This window comes from Parasteatoda tepidariorum, chromosome 7, assembly GCF_982258835.1.
Source record: "Parasteatoda tepidariorum strain Cologne lab strain chromosome 7, Ptep-v5.0, whole genome shotgun sequence".
In the NCBI taxonomy this organism is placed as follows: domain Eukaryota; kingdom Metazoa; phylum Arthropoda; class Arachnida; order Araneae; family Theridiidae; genus Parasteatoda; species Parasteatoda tepidariorum.
In genome coordinates, this window is record NC_141761.1 from 46981775 (window position 1) to 47007496 (window position 25722).

Here is a 25722-nt window from a genome sequence, read left to right on the forward strand (position 1 = left end):
ACTGTGAAAGAAAGGCACTGAGTAAACCAATAGATCAGAATACATTCTGGTCTATTTAATAAAATCAAATTATGAAAAATCCTCTTCGCATCAGGTTACGAGGGTTGCTATTTATATTTCTGGCCTAATAATGAAAAAACAAATATGTAGGATCGAAATTGGTTTTATTGTTTTTCAAAATATTCTCCATGATGATTAATACACTTTTGCATGCGTTTGAACCAATTTTCAAAGCACTTTTTCCAGTCCGATTGAGGTAACTCCAAAACATGCGTTTTGAATGCATGAACCGCTTCTTCGGGGGTCGAAAATCGTTGTCCACGTAATTTAATTTTGATGTGTGGGAATAAGAAGAAGTCATTGGGTGCCAAATCAGGGCTGTACGCGGATGACCCATCAGTTCGATCTTTCGCTCCGTCAGAAATGCCTTTGTTTGAGTCGATGTGTGAGAGCTCACATTGACATGATGAAGAATGATTCGCTTGTTCTTCTGCTTTTTTCGAACTTCTCCGATGACTTCTGGCAAACAAATGGTCGTGTACCATTCAGAATTGACCGTCCTGCGTTGCTCTAACGCCACTGTTGCCACATGACCGTTAATACCGAAGAAGCAGGCAATCATTTGTTTCGATGTGCTTCTTCCTCGAACAACTTTTGTTGGTTTTGCCTCGTCTTGGAAGACCCATACAGTTGATTGCTGTTTTGCTTCCGGCTCATATGCATAGATCCACGATTCGTCACCTGTGTGGATGTTATACACAGCCCTTGATGTACCTTGAACGTATTTTTCCAACATTTCCTTGCACCAATCGACACGAGCCTTTTTTGAGCATTTGTCAGATTATGCGGGATCCAACGCGAACAAATTTTTTTTACGCTCAAATGTTCATGCAATATTTTATTGATGCTAGTCATACTAATGTCTAAAGACGCCTCTATCTCACGGTATGTCACATGACAATCTTGCTTTATCAGTTCACGCACAGCATCGATCTTTTCTGGCACAACAATGGATTTTGAACGACCTGCACGGGATTCGTCCTGGATCGAACATCGACCACGATTAAATTCGTTATACCAATTTTTTACAGTGCTGTAGGATGGCGCTTTATCGCTGAATAAAGAATTAAGTTCATCGAATCACTCTTGTCTTGACAAATACTTTGTACTTTATACTTTGGCTGGTTTTAATTGATGATATTTTTAATTGTATTGCTACTATGGATTTTACGAAATTTAAAGATTTTAATAGCAATGACGTTTCTTTAATTGCTTTTGCAGATGATATACTTCTTTTAATAAGTGGTTCAATCTTATATCATTTTGACCAACTGGTAACCCATATTCTTTCCTGCATGTCAGACTGGGCCGAGAAGAACAAACTTAACTTCAGCAGAGATAAAACCCAATTAATAACCTTTCCTAAGAGCAATAAAAAAATAGGAAGGCTACCATGCATAAAATTCAGACCTACAGATACTTGTAATATTAAAAATGTAAGAACGATGAAGTATTTAGGCGTCATACTCGACCCAGGTCTGACATGGATACCACATTTAAATGAATTAAAAGATAAACTCACTAACTTTAATTAGGCTATTAAAAGGGTTGCCAGGGCAAAATGGGGCCTCAGACCGCAACTACTTAAAAGAATCTATCTCCAGGCAAGTGAAAGGATAATAATGTATGCCGCCAGTGTCTGGTATAGGAACAACACCAAAATAAACGAAAAGCTAAAAAGCCTACAAAGAATCCCTCTTCTGACTATTACTAAAGCTTATTCTACTGTTAGCACGGAGGCTATCCAGATACTGGCGGGCGTCGTTCCTATTCAACTTAAGATAATTGAAGACATTTACATTAAAAGAGTCAAATGGGGCTGGAGACTAGAGGATATGAATTACGTATTCCCAACTAACTTTGACCATACAATGAACTTCGATAAACCAGCCCCGGAACACCCTTCAAAATATCGATCCTTGCCTTGGGGATATGATTGCCCAAAAGATCAGGACACGGAGATCTATACGGATGGCTCTAGGATGGAGACAGAACAACCTAATCACTATAAGACAGCCTTTGCAATGATTATTAAACAGAATGGTATCACAATACATAAGGTCTCCACCAGAGTCACCGACAACACAAATATCTTTTTAGCAGAACTCATGGCAATTGAAACAGCTCTAGCATGGATCAATCAGCAACATATCGAATATGTAACAATCTATACTGATTCCATGTCCTCCTTACAGGCCCTGGCTGATCCAGAACCCAGTTCAAAAATTATTGAAGAGACAAAAAAACTATGGCATAACAACATTAAATTGAACTGGGTCAAAGCACATGTGGGGATCCAGGGCAATGAGGAGGCAGATGAGGCAGCCAAAAACGCCATTTGTTCTAGCACAATAGATCTCCAGGTACTGAGGACCCCCAAACAGGTTAAAACAAACATTAGAAATATCTTAACTTCAATATGGAAGAATCAATGGGAGAGCAGTAATAAGGGCCGTCAAACATTTAAATTTATTAAGACCCCGTCAGTTAAAAGATTACAAACAAATTTTTATCTGAACCAATATTTGACGGGGCACGGAGTGTTCGGGGTCTACCAAAAAAGGTTTTTTAATAAAAGTGATACCTGCAATAACTGTGAAGATATTCAAACAATTGAGCACCTACTCTTTCACTGCGACAGATTCCGGACACTCAGACAAAACCACTTCCTCGGGAGGAATGAACAACAAATTTTCACGAGTAATACTTGCAAATCCATTATTAAAGAGATCATTAAAATTACTCTCGAGGAGACGCTGGCCCAATTTAACAACTAATTTGCTCTCCTCAATAAATATAGTTAAATACTCCTTGGACCACTTCATTTAATAATTTTACTCGTAGTATTTTAAATTTCAAACTTTTAATATATCATATTTTAAATTTTTGACCTTGTATTTACATTTTTTATGTTTTAGACATCGCTTTCCATTTTACTCAACACTTTTTAATTGTTGCTCGGCTGGTTGTTTTACACTGGTCTGTTATTGATTTTAACTGTTAATTATTCAACTTTTAAATGATTTTCTTTTTAATTTTTATACACAATTAGCTTTTATCCTTGATTTTGCATACCACCATTTTTTAGTATTTTTAAGAACACGCTTTTAAATTTTGATTTGCAAATATTTTAAAATTTTAAATGAATTTTATAACATTTACGTCCCTTTTGGACGAATATATTTTAATGATTTTAATCTTAGGGTATATTTTATCTATACTTGTTATTTTATCAATTTTGTCTTTTTACATCTTTATCCTATCTTTTATCTACAAATAATTTTATATCTTGAAATTTTATGCATGTAAACGGCTTTGTACAGTCGATTTTTATTTTTAAACATAATGTTTTAAAATTGTAACGTTTGTAAAATTTTCATTTTACTGATTTATTCAAATTTTATGTCCCTTAGGACAAGCTAGTACTAATGTGTACTTTTATCTTGTGTGTAATTCTTAACTTTTTCCTTTTACCCAGCAACTAGCTCTAGCTCTCAATTCGATCCTATTGATACCTTTATTCAACTGTAGTATCTAGTAAGTAAAAATGAGTTCTTGATGTTACAAACATTTCGTTAGTATAAGGGTCTGTTGGCCTGAACGGTACAATACCAAGCACGATCAATATTGTTTTAATTTGTTTTTATGTTAAATTGTTGAACGATATGTAAAATTATAAGGGTCTGTTGACCTTCTTTCTGATGTGTTTCAATGTTTTCGAGGCTTGTTGCCATCGCTGCTACTGTAAAATTTTTAACACTTCATTTCTATATAATTGCTGTCAAATTAAAAATTGTGGTTCCACTGCATTCGGCGAATGGGCCTATAGGCCTAGGCCGCTGTAAAATTTCCTATAACTTGTCTTGACAATCCACGTCGACAGTTATGAAAAATAATGGCACAAAAATGTTCACGATTCAATTCCATTTTTTGAAAGAGAAGAACTTTTCAATTTACTGTCAACAACACAAATGAAGCTATAATGGTAAATCGTCTGCTGAATTTATGTTTAAAAATATCAAACTTTCGATTAAAAGCGTCTGTGGTCGCCTAGCAACATTTACTGTTGCCCAGGCCAGAAATATAAATGGCAACCCTCGTACAGATAAAGCAAAAAAAAAAAAAAAATTAAGCAGATTTGAATTATAAATTTTTAGACGTTAAGTGCGCAAAAATAAGTAAATAAACAAAAGGACCACCCTGATACCTTTTGTTCTAATGATCAGATCTTCACGTTCTAGGACTCATTCTTAATGATTCTAAGGGGTGACTTCAAATATGCTAATTAATAAGTGCAGGGGCGATATTTTAAGTTACCAAATCGGACACTAAAACGTACTTTCTCTGAATAAATATGTTACTTTTCTACGGATTCGGATTTTTGAACTCCAAAATCGCAATCTGAGAAATAACTGAAGAGCTTTTCAAGTGGATTGAAAAAATTTTGGCACAATTATAAAAGTCGTATATCATTGCGCAAATTGTCTAAAAATAACATTTTAGTAAATATTTATTATTTTATTGAATACTAGTTGGAAAAAATTTTGAATTATAACGCATACATTTTATATCATTTTAAAAGAAGGTAGTTTAACATATAATACAAAATTAGTAATTGATCGAGTAGTTCCTGAGAAATCAAATTTTAAATATACAACTTTTTCAAAATTCGATTTTTCAGGAATCCGAACTCCTTATTCAAACTATATGAATGTAGACCAACCTGCGTAAGCTTTTTTAAAAATAATTTTTAAAACTAATTAAATTTAATTAGTTTCAAAAGTTGTTTTTAAGGAAAAGGATAAATATAAGTCATTGGAATATTTGGGGAAAAGAACGCTTTTTGTATCTTTATGAAAATACATTATAAGAATGCGCATGCTCTATTTTTTCTATTCATGAGATGCCTGTTATTTTTTTTAATATTCTTAAAATAAAGATAATTATTTAATGAAAAAAATTACTGTTAATGTCACTTTAATAATACTACTCTTTTTTTGAGAAACTAAGCTGATCATTCTCAGGGATGTTTCTCAGAGCGTCGCCAATAGCCCATTGTGCAGCTCTAGTGCGACCTAAATGAACAACAACAATGGTTGATTATAAACTACATACTATAGTCTTAATATTATTTTGCAACCCTTTTATTTTGATTATAAGAAACAAATATAATATATAAATAAAGAACACTTTATGAACCCTTTTAAAAATAGTAAAACAATTTTTTAGAAGTTATAGGATATGTAGTGTTATAAGTGTAATGTAAGTGATATATATTGTAAAATACTTATAAAATTTAAAGAATAGTAATTATTTGATCTAATTTTTTTTTTGTAAAAAAGAAAGAAAATGGCAATCTGAAGTAAGAGAAAAGACATAGGAGAAAGATTAAAAATTTTGTGCCCGGTATGCTATGGAAGAAAGTTCCATTCCTCGAAGTTTTATAAATATTAAATAAATGTAATTTAAAAATATAAAGCAAAAATGTTTTTATAAATTAAAAGAATCGTTTTATTTTCCTACTTGTAAGTGTAAGGATTATTGAAACTTATACTTCAGGCATTAAAATATAATAAAAATAATACTTCTGTGGATTAGAGTACTAAAAAACAATGTCAACAACAGATGATATGTTCCTTAATCCAACCTTTCAAAAAAACAAGGAAAAGAAATCGAACTTTCACAAGTAGATTAACTCAAAATCTATCTATTAATAACTAGAAAGAAAAACATTTTTCGGTTGTTGGCTTAATAAAATATTTCGGAGAAATCTTAGCAGTTGGCATCCCGGCATATGGACATCATTTCTAGAAAATATAATGCTAATTAATAATTTAAGTATAATGCGTTTATTTAAATATTTATGAAATGATTACTTACAATCAACAAAGAAAATCCTTGTTTGTTCACTTAAATAGCTGAATCAACTGTAAATGTAAGAGCCCAGAAGCTGTAACGATCCGATCAAAATAGCTCATAAAAATTAAAAATCAACTTTAAATATATGATTTTTTAAAATTAAATTTTGAAATAAAAATTAAAACGAGCAGAGTTTTTTTTTATATGAGCATAAGCTTGTCTTGTCTTGTCATTCAAACTGGTTATGAGCATGAGCACCTAACAACTTACACTTACTTCTATCTTTATTTTTCAGAACATTAGCATTCGTTGTTAAATGGTTTCATTGGTTCAAATTAGTCGTCGAGCGAGGCAGAGGTGCCTCCTATTTTTAGTATTTCACACATTTGTGGAGGTATTTCTCACCATGGGTGGCAAAATTCTCCTTTTGTGGAAGGATTTATGCTAACCTACAACATGGGTTCTATTTGAAATCTATTCAACTGATTAGGAAAATATTTTTTAAAGCCACTGATGAAACTGATAAAATTGATAATCACTGATAAAATTGAAGATTTACAAGCATTTTACTACAGAATAATTAGTCTAGGTTAGACTGGGACACCCCATGGTTTTCACATTTCTTAGTCCTCTGGTCATCACCAAAGATCTATCTCTGCTTGCAGGGGTTCCATCCATTTCCTTCCAGGATAATTACCCTTTTAGAACGACTACAATCTTGCAGTGTGATATGAAGAGGAGGAACAAATTGTTTAGCCTGTCTCTTTGTTTGTGGTTGTGAAAAAATTAGTTACTTAAAGATTTATTCTGGGATCCTGGATACTTTTTCTTTTAAATGTTGTATGCTTTTTTTTTTTAATTCTGCTCTAACTTCAAAAAAAAAAAAAAAAAATTAATGAAATTCTTAAGTGAAAAAAAAATTGTTGATGTTTATTGATTTTGCACCTTTTTAAAATAATGCACCAATGGCATTCGCCATAATTGCGGTACCCTAGATACACTACTGAGTAAAAATATACGAAATGGAGGAAAAACTCGCCAAATATTTCCTTAATACAAAGTTGGCATAACTTTAAGGTATGTAATTTCCATTAAGGTTTTTGTAGCAAAATCCAGTTAAAATTTTTCAATTAGAATTAAGAAACTTAGCGACGGTTGTGTGGGAGCTTTTAACAAACAAGTTCTATCTTAACTCAGATTTTATGCAATTTACAAAGCTTCCTCCAAAACAATCTTTTAAGTACTTTGATAAATATATCAGAATTATTTCATCGACAAAAGATTAAACTTGAAGATTAGAAAAGGATTCGCTGTCGCAACGAACTATAGGAGGCGTTGTTGTATGAGACGAATACCTGCGATTTCTATATGAACAGTCTTTCAGTTGCTCAGGAGACGTCTTTAATGTAGCGCACATGTAGCACTGTAACGTTCCTACTTTATTGTGGCTTATTAAATTTAAAAAGGAAAAATGTTCGATACTCTTTTTTATACAAGCGAAAACAAAATTGTATCGCTTTTTTTTTTCTAGAGAAGGAATATCCAAAACACATCAGAAAAATATTTGTAAATAAACAGAAAAAAATATGTATCTTCTTATTAGAGTTAAAACCTAATGCCTGAGAAATCGTTTTACGAAATTTAATGATAAAACCTGAAAGGTTTATTCAAACTTTACATTTCCATAGTTTTATGAATCATTTTACTTCAAACATTAAAATATGCAAAAAGTATGCATAAGCCCATAATTTTATATAATTTAATTTTATATAATTTAATTTTACAAAAAAAGTTTTTTGACAACAATTTTTATCAAAAAATTTTAAGTTTCAATAAAAATCATCATTAAACAACTAAAAAAGGCAAGATAAAAAATACTTACGAAAAAAAAAGCGATTCTAAAAATTCTTTACATAAAAATAAAAGAGCTTTCGTGTTTTTTTTTTTTTTTTTCATTCCTAATCGGACATAGAAAACCATTCTATCGAGAACTTTCATCAAATTAGAAAGAAAATTATTTACAAGCAAGTTTTTATTATGAAAATCACAATACTTACCTGATTTATAAATTCGGAGAATTCCAAAGTGATATGTTCTTCGTTTGAAAACTTTATTCTCATATAATATATATATTATTTTTGTTATGTTTTTATATGTTATATGTATATATGTTATTTTTTAATAAGTATTATGTATTATGTATTATATGTTATTTTTTAATAAGTAAAAAATCAGGACGGCACTTGGAAACTATGAACTGAGTTGCTCAGAAAATTTGCAGTCAGATGATTGTCTAAATTTCAAAAGTTGAAGAAATTTAGAGCACGCTCAATGGATTTTATGAGGCCGAACTTTTCCAGACTTACAATGCAATGATATTTCATAAGTTATACAGTTTATTACTTATTCCTTATCCCGAACGAATAATATTTGAAGACGTTCCATTGGGACATTATAATGACACGTTTTTCAGTTTCTTTTCGTCATAGTCAAAAAATATTCCCTGGTTCTTTCCTATTCCTTAACTTAACATCAATTTACTGCCTCAGTTACATTTTTGTTTAGCTCTTTTTCATTTAATTCCGCTTTAAAATAAATACTACTATAAACAGAAAAAAGAAAAATCCATAATTTAAAATTTCTATATATATAGTCTATAATTACAATTGTGATGTCAATTTCAATGGGGAAAAAAATTCAAAGACAACAAAATTGAGAGTAAAGAAATTTTTTTAAGCGAATCATAATAAACTTTAGGGGCTTAGGAAAAACACCCTGCATCCTTAAAGAAAAAGACTCCAAGTCCAAGCATTTTATTGAATTAAAATAAAACAGATAGCCAAACTATTAAAAGGAAAAAGAATTTATTAATTCAAGTAAAAATAATAAAAGAAAATGATAAGCATCATCTAATTAGTAGTAGAGCTTACTACCGCATCATGACATTGTATACGCTAGGGACAAAAAAGTTTACCACGTTATGGTAAAACAAATAAATAAATAAATAAAATAAAATAAGATAAAATAAAATAAGATGAAATAAAATAAGATAAGATTAAATAAAATAAAATACAATATGAAGCTCTTTACAGCTTTACATTAGCATTAGAGTGAAAACTTTTTAAATACATCTCTGTTTATATTTTTGTTCAAAGTATACAAAATTAATTGTTTTATGAGAATAAATAATCAAATTGTTATCACCAAAATATTTATATGTAAAATATATTTACTTTTTTCTTAACTTCAAATGGTTGAGCCATTGACAAATTTACTAAGAAAATGCAAACCCATTCATTTTAAATAATTCGAGAGTCATATTATTAAGAAGGGAAAAAAAAAGTTTTTTACTTATTCATTCTGATTGAAAAATTTAGAGAAATAATATATTTATTTTTTAAGACATTAAAAAAGCAATCCTATTTCGTTTAATATGGATGGTCTCAGTGAATTTGTTGAAGCGAGGGTGCCATTCCCTCAAAATTGTGATGGCATGTCTTCGGATCATCCTCATGGATGTTTCCCAGACCGTCGCCAATAGCTCTAGAGCGACGTAAATGAACTACAACAACTCAGTGAGGTTGCTCAAGTTTTTTAGAAAATGTGCTGAATGGTATGTTACATTCTCATTACATATATTAAAAGATTTAAGAACCATTTTCAACCGAATGCGATTGCCGCATCTCCGATTTACGTTGAGAAAGAAATAAGGAATCTGATTGGTGAGCTCATCGCAGGGAACTATATTTCGCCAATCAAGTTCTCATATTTCCTGAATGGTGATCAGGGCTATCGCGTTCGGAGAAGTGCGATTTCTGCGTCTGATCCAAATTATGCTTGTAACCTCGGTTTTTACTTACTTTATATGTTCAGTTTGGCAACAAAGAAATTGTCACGCAGGTTTTTTTTTCGACTGTTTGCTTCTGCTCTGTTCTCTGCGGGCACTGTTTTCGATGACGGGTACTAATCATGTACTAATGTGAATGAAAAGCTGGATACTAAATGATTTTTCAATAGATAATTTTATTTGTTATAATAAAATATTATTTTGGGAAGTTTAAACGCTATCACAAATCTCTCATAATTTTGAATATATGCCCTATATAAATGTATTTAGATTCATTCTTTGGTTTGTTTAAAACATTTTTCCAGAATATTTAGACTTTTTTTTTTTGTTTCCATGTATTTTTCTTCATAATCATATTCAAAATTGTTTCGAAAGTTTTATTCGAAGAGTAATCAAAGGATAGCATCGGTAATCATGCATTTAATTTTATTTTATTAAACTATTTACATTTGTTGACATTTAACTTAGTCTTGAAAATATCAGATTTAGTATTTACCGATTCAAGTAATGGTCCGTTTTATTGAAAAATTTCTGGTATCCTTAAATCTATAAAATATCTAAAAAAAGTTATTAACCAACTATCTCTTATTTTACGTTTTATTATTCAGATGATCATTCCTGTTTACATCCCCTTTTGTTAAATTCTTTCATACAAAATAATGAAATAGAACAAAAATTTAAAAAATAAATAAACATGTTTTCCAGTGTAGGTAACTTTTATTTATTGTATTTATCATTCTAGATTGTTGATCCTGCTATAAAATTTTACTTAATGAATAAAAGACTAAAATTTTATGCTGATTTTTCTTATCTTTCCATTAGGTATGAGGCTTATCTCATACCTAATGGGAAGATATTTTATTATACAAAATTTGAGCATTAAATTATGCAATATTAAAATATTTATTTTATCTATTTAGTGCTTTATTAACAAGTTCTAAAAAACTTTATTCTTAATAATTGATTATGTTGCAAATAACTTTATATATAAAATATTTTGTAGTTTATTGTATTTATAAGTTGCTGTTATGTGTTAATCTTTACTTTGATGCGGTAAATTAATAGTAATAGCTTCTAATTGTTCTTGTCTTGCTTCTATTTGTTCCTTCTGCATTTGTTGCTTGTAGTTTTAAAATTTTGAGAACGCTTATTTACTTTATCATTACCCAGAGGCAACTAATCCATTTAGAATATAAATATTTTAACTAGCTAAATAGGTTTAATTTAAGCATTTTTCAAAAACCATTTTGCAGTGTAAAGTTATTACTCACAAAAGGATCAGCAGAAATATCAAATAGACAGTTATAATGACGAAAAATAACATAATTTTTTTCATCAGCCTTCAGGAACAGAACTATTTACTGTTCTGCAAAACTTTACTTTACTTTAGAAAGATACTTTAGAAGGTTCCGCAATTATTCTTCATCAACTACCTTCACTGGTTAAATTTTTTTTATAAAACTATTTTTTACTTTGCATATCAAAATCATAATAAAAAAAATAAATATCAATTAGTAAATATCTAATCAATAAATGATTAAAATGTGAATATACTAGGGAAATATTGATGTCTTGTGGTTTTTCCAAATTGGAATATGTGGCGAAATTATACTGGCAAAATAAGCTGTCAATTGCTACAGTTTTGAGAAATTTTTGCTTTATTCCATTAAAGATATATACTCCTATGTTACTATATTAAAGACCTATTCCCATCCAAATAGTACATCATATAATTTCGTTACATATAAAATAACACATTGTAACATGCAAATATTAGAGAATTTTAGTCACCTTCAAGGCTAGATTCATATTTTACAGCCCTTAAAACAAACTTTAATATGGATTTCTTTAATCTTTACACAAAAAATCTTATATTTATATTTTCTAAGATTTATTTCAGAAAATAGAGGCCCTTTTTTAATTGCTTTTTTTAAAGCTAGTTTTCACTTTAATTATGGAAATATCTATTTTCATAAGCATACTAAAATATTAACTTCGAAGTTTTTTTATTGTTGCTTATTTCTTCTCAAAACTATACATTTACTGCTTTATATTATTTATTTTATATGTGCATTTATAGAGACGGAAATTCACTTAAGTTTTTTTAAAAGAATTTTAACCAGGTCCTTGGTCTCTCAAATCTTAATGACAATTGTTCATGTCTTACCCCATTTAGTATAGGCACCTCATACCTCCTTGAACTTATGCACTTCCATAATCTTGTCATACTGTGCGCAATTTTTCCTTTACTCTTAATTAATATGGTTTATTCTTATCCTTTGATTCAATTTTTCATTTCTTCAAAACTTGCATACGTCGTATCTTGGTAGATTGTATCGAATTAAAAAAAGTTTTTAAAAGAAAAATATTCTTTATAGATAATGAATAAAGAGTCGGTGGATCCTGGCAATGCGTAGAAGGACCTTTGTCTTTATTGTATCTTTGGCCTTACTTTCTTGGGCAGCAGTTACTTATCGTTTGTTTTTACAAAGGCCTCAAGGAAAGGTATGCATTTTGGTCTTAGTAAGATTATAAATTCTTTTTATTCTTTCTATATTTTATGAATAACTAAATTAAATAAAACTATAAAGTTTTAAAAGGTCCAATTAAAAAATAAATAAAAATCAATTTTATAATTTCATTGCTATTTTTTCTAACTTTAAGATTGCTCTTTAATGATGCATATGATATAGAGGACTAAATTTTATGAATTATTTAGTTGCAGTGATAATTGTACCACTGTTTGTACAAAATAGAAATCTAACTTTTTTTTATTCTAAAATTTAAAAGTAAAGGTCAAAATACAAATTATTTATTTATTATTATGGAAACATGTCTATTATAGTAAAAATAAATATCGCTAAAAGCGATGGAGTTGTTTTTAAAGAAATGAAATTACAGTTATTAACCTGTTTTTTTATTGATACTTCACTTTTTTAGCTTTCGATTCTTTAACTTTGCATTCATTAAACATTTTGAATATTAGTTTGATTATTTACTATTTTGTAAATATTTGATTTTTACTACAAGGCTATAAACTTATAAAAGTTCTGATATTTTGTTAGATTATAATTAATACATATTTAAATTTTTATGTTACTAAAATGTGGTTAGAGCTAATTCAGATTATGGACTAAAGTTTTAATGACTTAGAAACCTGGTTCTCTGGTAATGATCCTAAGGAGAATTGAGCAAAATTTTTTTTACCATCCTAATATTTTATATCCACAGCACGAAAAGTTGTAGTCTTAAAAATAAATATCAGTTGTAAAATATTTCATTTTTATTTAGCTAAGCATTTTTTGTGAATAATTTTAAAACAAGCATAAATAATGAATAATTATTAATCATTGAAAAATAAATTGAATTAAGCCCAATAACCTTATAGTGAAGCTATAACCAATAATCTCCTTTGTGAAGCTAGAAAAATTGTTTCTTTTACCGTGTTCGAATGAGTTAAAATGTGGCTAATTAATGTCATTTGTATATGTCTTAAAATTTAAAGTGATAAGTCCTATTTCAAGAATGAAAAATACTATTTATGAATGAAAATATCGTAGTAGGATTGATCATATATTACTTGGAATGATTATTGGTAATTTTCTATTTGCTTTTCCTACTAATATTAGAATAGTTTTGTCCCCTCATTTTTTTATAGTGTTGTAGGCAGTGATGGGCATCATTCACGAAAATTTTATTCATGACTAAATTTATTCAGAATAAATTTATTCTGAATGATTATTCATGTGAAATTTTAGTCATTATTCATCATTCATTATGCAAATTTATAAAAATTTTTGAATAATGATTGATGAATAAACTCATTAGTCATGACTAATTTTTCTGAATAAAATTTTGAATAACCAGCAAAAAATGCAATCGATATGTCTTTGTCTATAACGAGAGTTCATTTTAAAATTTTGAATAAACTTTATTCTAAAATCTATAAAACGCAATTTTTTATAGTTTTTGAAAACAAACGATAATACTATTTTAAATTTTTAAATAAAATTTTAACTTAAAAAATTAAACGCTTTTTTGCCATGTAACCATTTCTCAAAAGTATGCATTATGTTAGACAAAAGTAAATTTTCTCAAACATTATATAAATATACTTGAAAAGGATTAACGTTTTATTTGTAGTTGTCATAATCGTAGTCAATTAGAGTATTCCGTGCCCATTTTTGTGGACCAGTGAAATTATTGAGTTATTCTTGACTAATGAATAAAGGATACTGAATAACGAATAATGAATGATTTATTCTTTATTCAAAATATTTCTGACTAATGAATAAATCTTTATTCATCATTCATTATTCAGATTTTGAGTAATTATTCATCATTCTTTATTCATTATTCTGAATGACAAATGCCCATCTCTGGTTGTAGGGCAAATATAATGTTCTAATAATTTTTTAACTAAAAATTACTTTTATCTCAAGGTTCAACGGAGTGTGAAATTTCACCAACAGTTAGAGCAGCTGGAGGTAGAATTAAAAGACCAATTGAAAGTAAACAATGAACTCTTGGGACTTCTTAACAATTTCAAAGAAAGTAAGTCATTATATTGCTCATTCATTTTAATACCATAGCCATATTTTTAGGCTCAAAAGTAATTGTATCTGATATTTTGTGCTGAGTACTTAGAAAAACCTTAAATGAATACGTTTGGAAAATATCCAGTGCATTTTGTATCAGTTCATTTCTAAAGTATAAAGTTTACTAATGAAATGTTTATGAATGTTAATGAAAAGTTTACTAATGAATTCCTAAAAATAAAAAATAATTTTTAAATCTTATTTAAGCTGCTAGATAGTGGCACTGTTTTAAAACCATCTTACATTCATCTTGGAATTATATAATTTTCGGCTAATACTGAGGAGAAGTTGTGCATAATCTACGTGATAATGGCTTATAGAAAATTTCTCACCATTATGCAAATTGTTTTTAATATGACTCATTTTTTTAAAAATATAGGAGCACTCAAAATTTGCATATTAACCCTGTCATCATTTTTAGAAAATTTAGATACAACAACAGAAAATTTGATACGTCAGTAACGAGTTTTATCTTCAAAGAACTACCAAATTTAAAGAAATGTATGTTAAGTATAAAATCAATATAGATTTATATAAAAATTAAAATATTTTTTAAAGAAAATTAGTGATTTTAAACATTCTGACAAAATATGGCAGCAAAAGGTTTGAAACTAGTTACAAAAGTAAATAAATTGCTTGCAGCAAGTTTTTCAAGTGAAATTGCGTGTTTGCAGAGTGGTTTTCATTGTATCCAAGTCTGTAAATGATCCAAGTCAACATCAATTTATAGACTTGGATAATTTTATATCTACTTGTATCATTTCAAAAGTACTAACTTGGATAAAAACTAATATTTCCTAAAGAAATAGTTTTGTCCAAGAAAGTTTACAATGTATTTTATATAAATTGTATTATTATATGCAGTATTAGAATGGTATTTATCATATGAATTTATCGAATTTTATTCATTTCTTCCTAGAATATTCCAATAACATCAAAATTTTTAAAAATGCTACACATGACCTAAGGCATCCAGATTTTAGTAATGTTGTAATTGGTGTTCTAGTCTTCGCTTGCAACAGAGTGACTGTAAAGAGAAATTTAGATCAACTTTTAAAGTAAGATTTAATTATATTTTTGTATTGACTTCGTGCTATCTTTTCAATCGCTTGTATTTATTTTTTTAAAACTTTTATGAAAATGTTATTATATTTTTGTTTTTACTTTTACACAAAATTAATTATTTTCTGAATAAATTTTTGTAAATTATGTTTATTATTTTATAATTACATTTTATGAAGTTCTTTCTACATTAAACTTTTATCAAAAAATAAAGAAATCTTGAAAATAAAAAAATATTAATGACATTTGATATTTTGTATAGCTAGCAGCAATGATTATGAATATCAACTGCAAACTTTTATGCTTTTTTGCAAAAGATTTCTTTTAAGGGAATCAAAATTCATACTTCAGAAATTTTAATTTTAGATATAAAAACAAATAATATTGTATGAAAGGGCTGATAATTATGTGTTGTTTTTAATTGTTGGCAAAGTAGAAACAAAGCCTTAATTGTTAATTTAGGATTTACGGAAAAAAATTTCTTCAAAACATGCAATAGTTTGCTCTAAAATGTCATATTGTTTTTATCTATAAAATAATGTGTATCGGAGTTTAAAATTTGTGTACTCAATATGTTATTGTAATTGTTATAAAAGTAGAGTAAAAACTATTGTGTGCAACTGGTAAAATTTATTGTCTTCTTTTACTATTTTTTATTACATTGTAGTACCATAGCAGTGATTTATCAAATACTTTTACATAGATAGAAAAGTATGCCTAACAAAAGGCAATAGTGTTTGAAAATGGAAATAATACATTTTGATTATGCTTGTAAAGATTAATAATGCTACAAAAACAAACAAAACTTTTTACTAACAGGGACTGACGTAAAAACAGTAAAAATAAAATGCAAGAACTAAGTTTCCAAGATTGTTTCTGAAAAATTAAAAACTTGAGATTCGAGTCGGACAATTTTCAGATAAGCAGTTGCGGAAAAGCAAGAATTTTTGTTTATTTGATGTAATCTTGCTTATGCAAATTAATTTTATATAAATTTAACCTAATCTGTTTTATTGCTACGTTGGTTTATTAGAACATAAAAATTGGTTAGGAATAGTTCATCTATTGGAAATAGGAGTTGGTAAAACTGCTTGATCATCACAATGTCATCCATTGCAAATATTCCACATTGTTTATAAATTTTATCTATTTTTGTTACATTATTATCTGTATTTAAATTCGTAATTTTTGCCTGAAAAGAAGTTTTACAAATTTACTGTTTTTGACAAATTGGTTTCGTAATAATTTGTTAATTGACTGATTGGATATACATGCTTTTTCTGCAATGCCTAAAATGCAATTAGGTAGTTCTGAAATATCAGTTATTTTTTTTATTTTTTTATTTTTTGCAAATCTTTTAATTTTGATGATAATAGTATAATTTATACAAAGTTCAGATTTTCCAGAACAAAAGTTAAATTCCATCAAATTCCTAATTTTCCCTTCGTAATCCAGTCTGAAATGACAATAAATAACAGTCCTGATAAAAACATGCGCTTGTCTAACTCAAGTCTTCACCAAGAAGAAATCAGTTGGATTCCAACCACTTCAACTCAAGCTTTGCTATTGATACAGTCCTTTTTACAACATTTATAAATTTTTGTTGTATACCATAAAGTTATAGAATTTACCATAATTTGTCCATTATAATTTAATCTAGAGACTTATTGAAATCGATAGTGGTCTTACTAAAGGTGTAGCATCATATTCCAGACATTACATTGTTCATTTATATTTCTGAGTATAAACATGTGTTGGACAGTACTAATACGAGTATGAACTCCAGCTTGTTCTGTATTAAGAATGTGTTAAACTTTATTTTTTATTCTATTTACAATAATTTTACCAGGTGCGTTTTTGATGGTGTTAATAATAGGCTAATATCCTGCCGATTCTCACATTTTGTTAAATCTCTAATTTTGGTATTTTCACAATCATTGTCTTCTTCCACTGATCTGGAACCTTATCGGTTTTCCAAATTCTATTGATTGGTTTAAGTAAAACCTGTGATTTTAACTTAGTAGAAAATTATAGAAGAGCAGTTTGCTTTCAAAAAATATCCGTGTAACAAGAAAAGTTTTAAACTGGTTTAAATTCTCATTAGAATACCTTTTAAAAGAGAAGAAAAAGGTAGTATTTTTAAAACTCTGCTAGAAAACAAAGTTTTCTGGAAAGCTATTAAAACATTTTGATTTATTTTATATTTTGTATGTCAGGTCATAAATATATTGAAATATAAAATTTAGTTTCTATGTAAAGAACTTTATTTGTTGATTTCTAGTTTATATCTCGGTATTTTAAATGTAAAATTATATGTATTTTCATTTGTTAAAATGTATGATTACTTTTTATTTTTGTGAATTAATTATGGAAGCTTAATTGATTTACTCATCGAAAATAATTTACTTTAGGTATAGGCCTTCTGCACATCAGTTTCCTATTATTGTTAGTCAAGATTGTGGTCATGAGCCAACAACAAGAGTTATTCAGTCATATGGTGATCAACTCACACTTATACAGGTAAATACATTTTATTCACCATAATACATACATTTTATATACAAAGAATGTAGTTACATGCATTCATATATTATAATTTCACTATACTTGTTGGATGAAAACAAATAATTAATGATAGTATTCAAGTGATAAGCAAATTTTGTTTTGCGGAAATATTTTTTAGATGCAACTAGCTCAACGCTTGAGGTATACAAACACAAAGCAGCAGGTAGTAGGTCTCTAAGAAGCCCTAATGCAGTAATTAAAACAATCAGGGTATTGAACTGGCAACAAGGAGAAACCACATTCAACAATGTTCTAGAGAGGCCCACTCTTTTGGACTGTCGTTCCAATACTGACAATGAAACTTTATTTCAAAGTTAAATACAGTAGAGTGCCGATTATCCGAACTGATCGGGACCAATTGTGGTTCGGTTAATGAAAAGTTTGGATAGTTAGAAAGTTGTTTAAAATCTAGTTTAAATGATTATTATTTATGCACTAACTTCCCTTTTCTCACTTTTTCCAGGCTTAGAACTGGAAGTACTATTCAAAATAGCTCTGTCGCGTTTAAAAGTTTTTTTCTGCAATTTTTAAATCATTTTTATTTTATTTTTTTCATTTTGAAGTTTTTAATCATATTTCAGCTTTTTATAATTTTTTTGTTGTCAATTACTGATTTAAACCTTTTTTTATTTATTTTCCATTGCAAAAGAAATCCAGCTAAGACTTTTGTTTCAAAGAAGACGTTCTTTTTTGAGCAGCGCTTATTTTTTCAAAATAAATCAACTGAACCGGATCACATCATTTTGACGTTCTAGACTGTCAAAATGAAGCTCTCATTCTTTGAAAATAATTTTCCGTTGCAGAGGGCTAAAGGGGTATGTAGGTTTAACTGTATAACAATACATATATGTATGGCTACTATAAGAAAACTGCTAAGAAAGGTTGTAAATTAAATATGATCATTAAATGTAGTGGATATTATTTATTTTTCTAGATTTAGAAAAATTGTCGATAAGTTAAAAAGTATTCTAAACTTGAAAAAAAAAAAGAATTCGGATAATTGGACGTTCGGATAATCGGCGCTCTATTGTAATTTCTAGTAGAATCAACTGAACTGGATTCGATTTTTTAATTTTTAGTCTAAATTTTTTTTCTTTGTTGAAAGCTCTAGATTCAAAAACATTGTCAACATAGACTACACAACATTTCTCACCTAGAATTTAAAGATATTTCCTGAAAATATAACAATTAAGGGATAATGCAATTTTTTATTATGTTAAAAATTTTTTTTTTTCATTTTAGCATCCAGACCAGAGTGACATCCCCTTGTCCGGCAAAGAAAAGAAATTTAAAGGATACTATAAGATAGCACGCCATTATGGTTGGGCTCTCAATGAGACCTTTTTTCGTTTTAATCATAAAAGTGTCATAATTGTTGAAGGTAAATTTAAAGTTTTCTTAGATTGTTTTAGCAGTTAAGGTATATCAACTTAAACAAACTTTTAGAATGAATATAATGTTGAAAGTAAAGAAACTTTCCTGATAAATTTCAATATTGAATTTGTCTAAAAAGAAAGCTTGTGTTGAAATAAGCTTGCAATGGTGATAGTGTCAATGAAGAGTAAATTTTGAATTTTATTGGCATTCTCTATTAATTTATTATTGGTATTCTCTATTCATTATTTATTATTGGCATTCTCTATTCATCTATCCTTTTAAATACTTTGTTGGTTTTTATTAACGATCTTAATTTACTTATGCATTTTTAAAACTTCTTTTTTGTTTATCTAAGTGTAGTATGTTTTCTGTTCTCTTCACATTTAGTAGCGTATAAAGGGTATCCGCGCTCCTGGAAAGTCATAAAAAATCATGGGTTTCGGTATTGAGCAAAATTTGTCATGATTTTAACTATTTTTTAAAAATATCATGAAAAGTCATGGATTTAGGTCGCCGAAAAATCTAATTTTTAAAATGGAATTTACCCCCCATTTCATGGTGTTCCAACTATCTGAATTTGTAACAAAATCCCCACTCACAGTCATATTTGATTAAAATATAAAATGTTTTTATCGTGTTCTTTAAAAATTGTGGTGTTCTTTCAAAAAGTGAAAGAAAACACATAATTTCCAGAGCGAATTATCTTTAAAACTTCTGTGACTTCAGAATTTTTCTTATTATATACTTTTTTAATTTTATCAATTTAAAATTCTCTCTGAAGCAAGCCAGTCATTGGCGAATTTTTTTATTCCGAATTGAGAACGGAAAAATCAGGAGTATTTCTATCCTTTCTGATGAACGAGAAAAGTATCTTTAGAATTTAATTCTGCAGAAAAAAAGAAAAAAAATTGCTCTTGTATTTTTTTGCTTCAACTATTTCTTTACTCCGTTTTTTAAATTTAAAACCTATAAATATGACGATGCAGAGTATAACAGTTTTGGTTATACCTATCATTTCAATGAATGTTATTATATTGCTTTTTTAAATTTATTGTTGTGTTTTTATCGGAGAAAATAGTAACTTGGTTAAATCATGAAAAATTCTTGGAATTAGTCATGGAAAGATATGAATTTGAAAATCTGAAATGTAGCAGATACCCTGTGTATAATTGAATAATACATATATTTGTGTGGTTAAAATTTATAATTTTGCAATGAATTTTACTTGTGAAAATTTATTGGTGTATGTTTTTAAATGGGTAAGCTATTAATACTATTTACTTTTTCATCGAGTTTGAAACACCTTTTTGTAACTTGTAAAATTTTTTTTTTAAATTTTTATTCTTCCTGAATAATTAGATGGTAATAATAGGGTAAATATGTAACATAATTTTCTTGGTCTAAAACATTTTTTTAAAAAGGTTTGCAGATTCTTATGTTCAACAATTTTGAATGCTGCAAAAAGTTTTTTCATATATTTTCAGAAAAATATGTTTGAAACAGAGACATGATTTTTTTTTCTTACACTAGGATTTTTGAATGCTTTAACTTTATTAAAATTTTGAACCAAATGGCTCTGTTTATATTAATAAAAATTTGATTTCAATATAAATTAATGAATCTCAGAAATAAGGTTCCATACCTGCCAACTTTTAATTCCTTCCATTATCATTTTTCCCAGTGGTATTAAAATGGAATTAAAACTTCAATTTTAAGCAAACAAGTACGTTGTATTTGAGAAACTTAAGTTGACAACCATGATAGTAACGCATATTAATATATGTGCTTAATTTTTGTAAGAATAGTGGTGATCAATATCATTTAAAAATTAAGATTATAAAAGAAAAAATAGTATATAATTACTACCACTTTAAATATGAAAATAAAATCTTCCGGAAAATCCGGAAGAGTTGGCAGGTATGAGGTTCGTATTAAGAGTTAATAGAAGTACCTTAAGAAATTCATACATTAAAAATATAGTAATTAGCTACAAAATATCAACAGCAATTTAAAATATATATTTATGTTTTAACACAAATCAAATACAGTGGCTTTTCACTTGCACTTTTTGGGAAAAAACAAAAGCAGTTTATCTGTAAAATGCTGATTCTTAGAATACCAATTCAATAAATTTGTACACAGCTGTGTCGTTGGAGATGGTGCCTGTGTAAAAAAGCATTATGCAGGAGACAGAATACATCCGATCACGTGAACAAGGTTTGGAGGAAATTCAGGCAGCCTTGAAGAAATTTTCGATCTAATTTTTAAAAACAATTGCTTCAAATTTTTTTATGGTAAACAAAAATTTGTCGTTTTACTAAAATATTTATTTTTCCGTAAAACTATGAAAAAAAAAGAAGATTGAAATAGAATTGAATCAAGTTAATAAAATTCAAATATTTTTAATGTAATATTATGACATGGAAATTAGCACTGACTTTATTAATAACTTCTTGGCACGTTTGATTTGTTCTGATACCATCAATTATCCATGCAGAGTTTCGATAATTTGGTTCTTGCAATTATTGCTAGAAATTTTCTTGCTTTTCTTTTAATCCTGATATTTTTTGTATGATAGCTTATTTGACCTTTTAATGTTACAATTATATCATTTTAACCATTGATTTTTTGGTATGGCCATTGTTTTATTTGCTATTGATTTTCAAATGTGTTTTTTAAAATCTGATATTCTTTATATGCATCCATATTTTTAACCTGATATTTTTATTTACATTATTATTATGATTTGTGATATTGCAACAGTGCATTTGATTCTTGACTTTTTGACTTGAAGTTTAATCAAATTTGCAGTAGTTATTGTTACTTTATTCTTTCAAAGATTTTGAAATACCATTATTTTCAATATGATAATATTTATTACGACATGCAAGACTCTAATCACGTGTTTCAGTAATCTCTGTTTGATTCGTCCATTCTGTAAGAGTTTGTCTTTAACTCACATTGTTTTGTAGTTGATCTCTTTCTCAGCATTTATTCTTACATTGCCATAGATTGTATCGACATTATATATTGATGAGAAAAAAATACATACAATGTATTTTTCCTTCCTCCCATTAAATTTAATGAACCCTATTTTTTTGTATAAAAATGAAAGTCTGTTATTTAATGTTCTTTTTTTCTTCATTAAACTGAACAGAAGTAATCATCTATGTATGAAAACAATTCAGAATTAAAAAAAAAAACTACAGACTGAGATAAAAAGTTTCCTTCCATAGCAAAACTATATAACCATTTAGTTTCTAAAAATGTTCAATTAATTTCCTATTACCTTTTTTTTTTGTTCACGTCTGTGTAATTAAAAATATTCAGCTCTACAGATTGTTCCATGAAGTGTCTATCTCATGGAATTTACTTCCAATTCATAAAGTTTCAAATCTTTTAAAGAAGTTCATTAAAAGACTCAAAGAAGACATTAAAATACCATTTTGGTATGTTTTCATCAGCATTCTGTTTAAAAGTATCTAAAACATCTAAGATCATTGATAGCATGCATTAGGAGAAAGGAAGATTGTCATTTATGGTTAGTTAAAGGGATGAAAATGTTTCTTCTGTGTTTTCTTTATTAACTGAAGGAAATTAGGCTACTTGACTTCCTGACTATTTTTAGATTTTGTTTCGTAATTACAAAATAATTAATTGGACAAATAAGCCGTAAGAAAGATGTAAAAGTAAGTCATCATTAAAATATAAATTTATTAAAGTTTATTTTAACATATTTTTGATTCCTTATGCCATATCTATGTAAAAAAGAAGAAAAAGTCTAAAGATAAAAAAAATCTAAAAGAAAAAGAATATTTTAATTTGTTTACTTATTAGTTTAAATTCCTAAAGTTTATTAGTGAGACCTTAAATTTAGTTTTATAATTTCTCATTATTTTCAGTATAATTTGTTTTCCATGCTAGTTTGTTCAAGAATAGTGTAGACTCAAAGGAATTTTTTTCATTGTTTTTGAAGAAACTATCAAAAAATTTTAACAATATGCAAACTTTATTTTCCGAAAATATTTGAAAATAGTTGTTGTAACTAAAAAACACTATAGTTTTGGGGGAAATTTTAAACCAAAAAACTGTTGTGTTGAAATATGAGGCTTTAAGAATTTTCTGCTTGCTTTGTAGTTGCTTTAGAGCCTTAACAAGAAACCTCAGAAAACTTATCGTATTATTTATCGATCTACCTATTATTTTTCTTATTATTATCTTATTAATTTTCAATGTACTCGCTTATATTAATTAGAAAAAATTAATTAGTACTAAATTCATTTTTATCTTATAGATGATTTAGATATTGCTCCAGATTTCTTTGAGTATTTCCTGGCTTCGTATCCTATTTTAAATAATGATCCTACCCTTTGGTGTGTCTCAGCCTGGAATGATAACGGGAAAGATAGTCTGGTGGCTTTTGAACCAGGTTTACTATATTAACAATTTTCTATTAATAATTTTAAAATATTCTATCTATTTCTAGTTAAGTTATAAAAATTGAATAAGTTATTGATATATTTTTGATTTATATGATGACAGTTCACAATAGCAGATTGAATGGTAGAAGTGTGGTCAATAAATGCTGCATTCTTTTGTAGCCTCTTGAGTAGCAGATTTTCTAAGAGCAGCAAAGAAAGTTTTCTTTTGAAGGGAAGAAAATAAATTGGTCCGTGGTTCACCGACATGTATGCTTCATCAGGATTAATTTCTCAATTCGTTAATTTTTGTGTCCTTAAGCAATATTTCTCATTAAAATATATATTCTCATTATTTAAGGGCATATTTTGCTTAAATTACTCACAAGGAGTAAATAAAATATGCTCCAGCTCATTTTGAATTTAAAATAAATTTTTAAATAAATAAAATACGGGCAAAATGTCGTTATTGTCCCATGTTTCTGAATTTTCTAAGTAGTTTTTCTATAGTAAGGTGTTACAGAGACAAATGCATACATATTGTGATACAGTTGGAGTGTCTACTTATATAAATTCTTAAAAGAATTTGTATATTTTGTTCTATACATTATTTTGTATGTGTCCCTTACTTATGTGTAATTACCCTCCCAAATCCGAAAAGTGCCAATACAACACTATAGATGGCTGTAGTTGAATTAAATATAACTTCTAAGCAGAGATGGGCATTTGTCATTCAGAATAATGTATAAAGAATGATGAATAATTATTCAAAATCTTCCTGAATAATGAATAAAGATTTATTCATTTTTGAAGAAATTTACTTATATAATGAATGGTTTACACACTGAGAAAAAAGGGTTTAATTTCTTAAGTTAAAATTATATTTAGGAATTTAAAATAAGATTATCGTTTGATTTCAAAAACGATAAGATATTGAGTTTTATAGATATTTGAATTAAATTTTAAAATGAACATAAATAACTTAACTGTTATAAACTACTTTTTTGTACAACTAAGTATAAGAACTTATAAAATAATAATGTTAAAAATAACATAAAAATAAGTATTCATACTTATCATAGTTTTATAATTAAATTCCTTACATAAGACGTTTAAGAGCAAATGATGTTTTGTATCTCGGTCTTTGAAAAAACATAGAGTTGATAAGTAAAGAGTTTGGCTTACGTACACATAATGTATGTACATACATTGTAAATACATATATTTCTTGTATTTTATTCATTATATGTACTAACGTAGATGGACACATTTATATATTATATGTACTAATGTACATGCATGTAAGAACTATTTTATTCATAAGATATATGTATATATTTATGCATATAAAATCCATGTACAGACATATTGGTTTGTATGTGTATCATATGTTTCTATGTATGTACGCACACATCTATGTACAAAAATGTTTGTATGATGTTGCATTATATATGCATGTACGTTAGTAAATTGTATATACATACTCCTAATTTTTATCTAAGAAATTGCAAACTTGTGAAAAGTTTTGAATTGTGCAAAACGTAAAAATTTATTCTTACAAAATATGGATAGTTTAAACAAATAGTTTGAAACAGTTTGATAGTATAAATAGTTGAATAGTGTGAAATTGTTGTTCAACACAGGCTTGGTTTCATGTGAATTGTTTGAAATTTATTAAGCAAGAAGATTGGTCCCCTTCTTCACCAGATCTTAATCCTTTAGACTATTGTGTTTAGGGTATTCTGGAATCTAAAGTTAATGCTAAGCAGCACAGAAGTTTGGACACTCTCGGAGCTTTTTGATTGGCTTGGTTTCATGTGAATTGTTCGAAATTTATTAAGCAAGAAGATTGGTCCCCTTCTTCACCAGATCTTAATCCTTTAGACTATTGTGTTTAGGGTATTCTGGAATCTAAAGTTAATGCTAAGCAGCACAG

General features: G+C 27.9%; 2 protein-coding genes across 3 annotated transcripts in view; both read left to right on the forward strand.

Annotated features, from left to right (window-relative positions):
* Positions 1 to 1682: 1682 nt before the first annotated feature.
* LOC147807120 (uncharacterized) lies at positions 1683 to 2837 on the forward strand. The gene has a single exon (XM_087168773.1). It carries the CDS (start codon positions 1683 to 1685, stop codon positions 2835 to 2837), a length of 1155 nt encoding a protein of 384 aa, XP_087024899.1.
* A 6928-nt stretch (positions 2838 to 9765) lies between these two features.
* LOC107439807 (alpha-1,3-mannosyl-glycoprotein 2-beta-N-acetylglucosaminyltransferase) overlaps positions 9766 to 25722 on the forward strand; it is a 30438-nt gene continuing 14481 nt past the window's right edge. The window contains exons 1-7 of one of the 2 annotated variants that reach the window (XM_043042256.3): positions 9766 to 9879; positions 12145 to 12271; positions 14209 to 14320; positions 15284 to 15422; positions 17838 to 17946; positions 19234 to 19372; positions 23663 to 23797. In XM_043042256.3, coding sequence (XP_042898190.1) covers positions 12176 to 12271; positions 14209 to 14320; positions 15284 to 15422; positions 17838 to 17946; positions 19234 to 19372; positions 23663 to 23797 — 730 coding nt within the window. In that variant the 5' untranslated portion in view covers positions 9766 to 9879; positions 12145 to 12175. Of the gene's footprint in view, positions 10175 to 12144; positions 12272 to 14208; positions 14321 to 15283; positions 15423 to 17837; positions 17947 to 19233; positions 19373 to 23662; positions 23798 to 25722 lie in introns of both variants that reach the window. The other variant, XM_016052517.5, reaches the window with a different exon arrangement.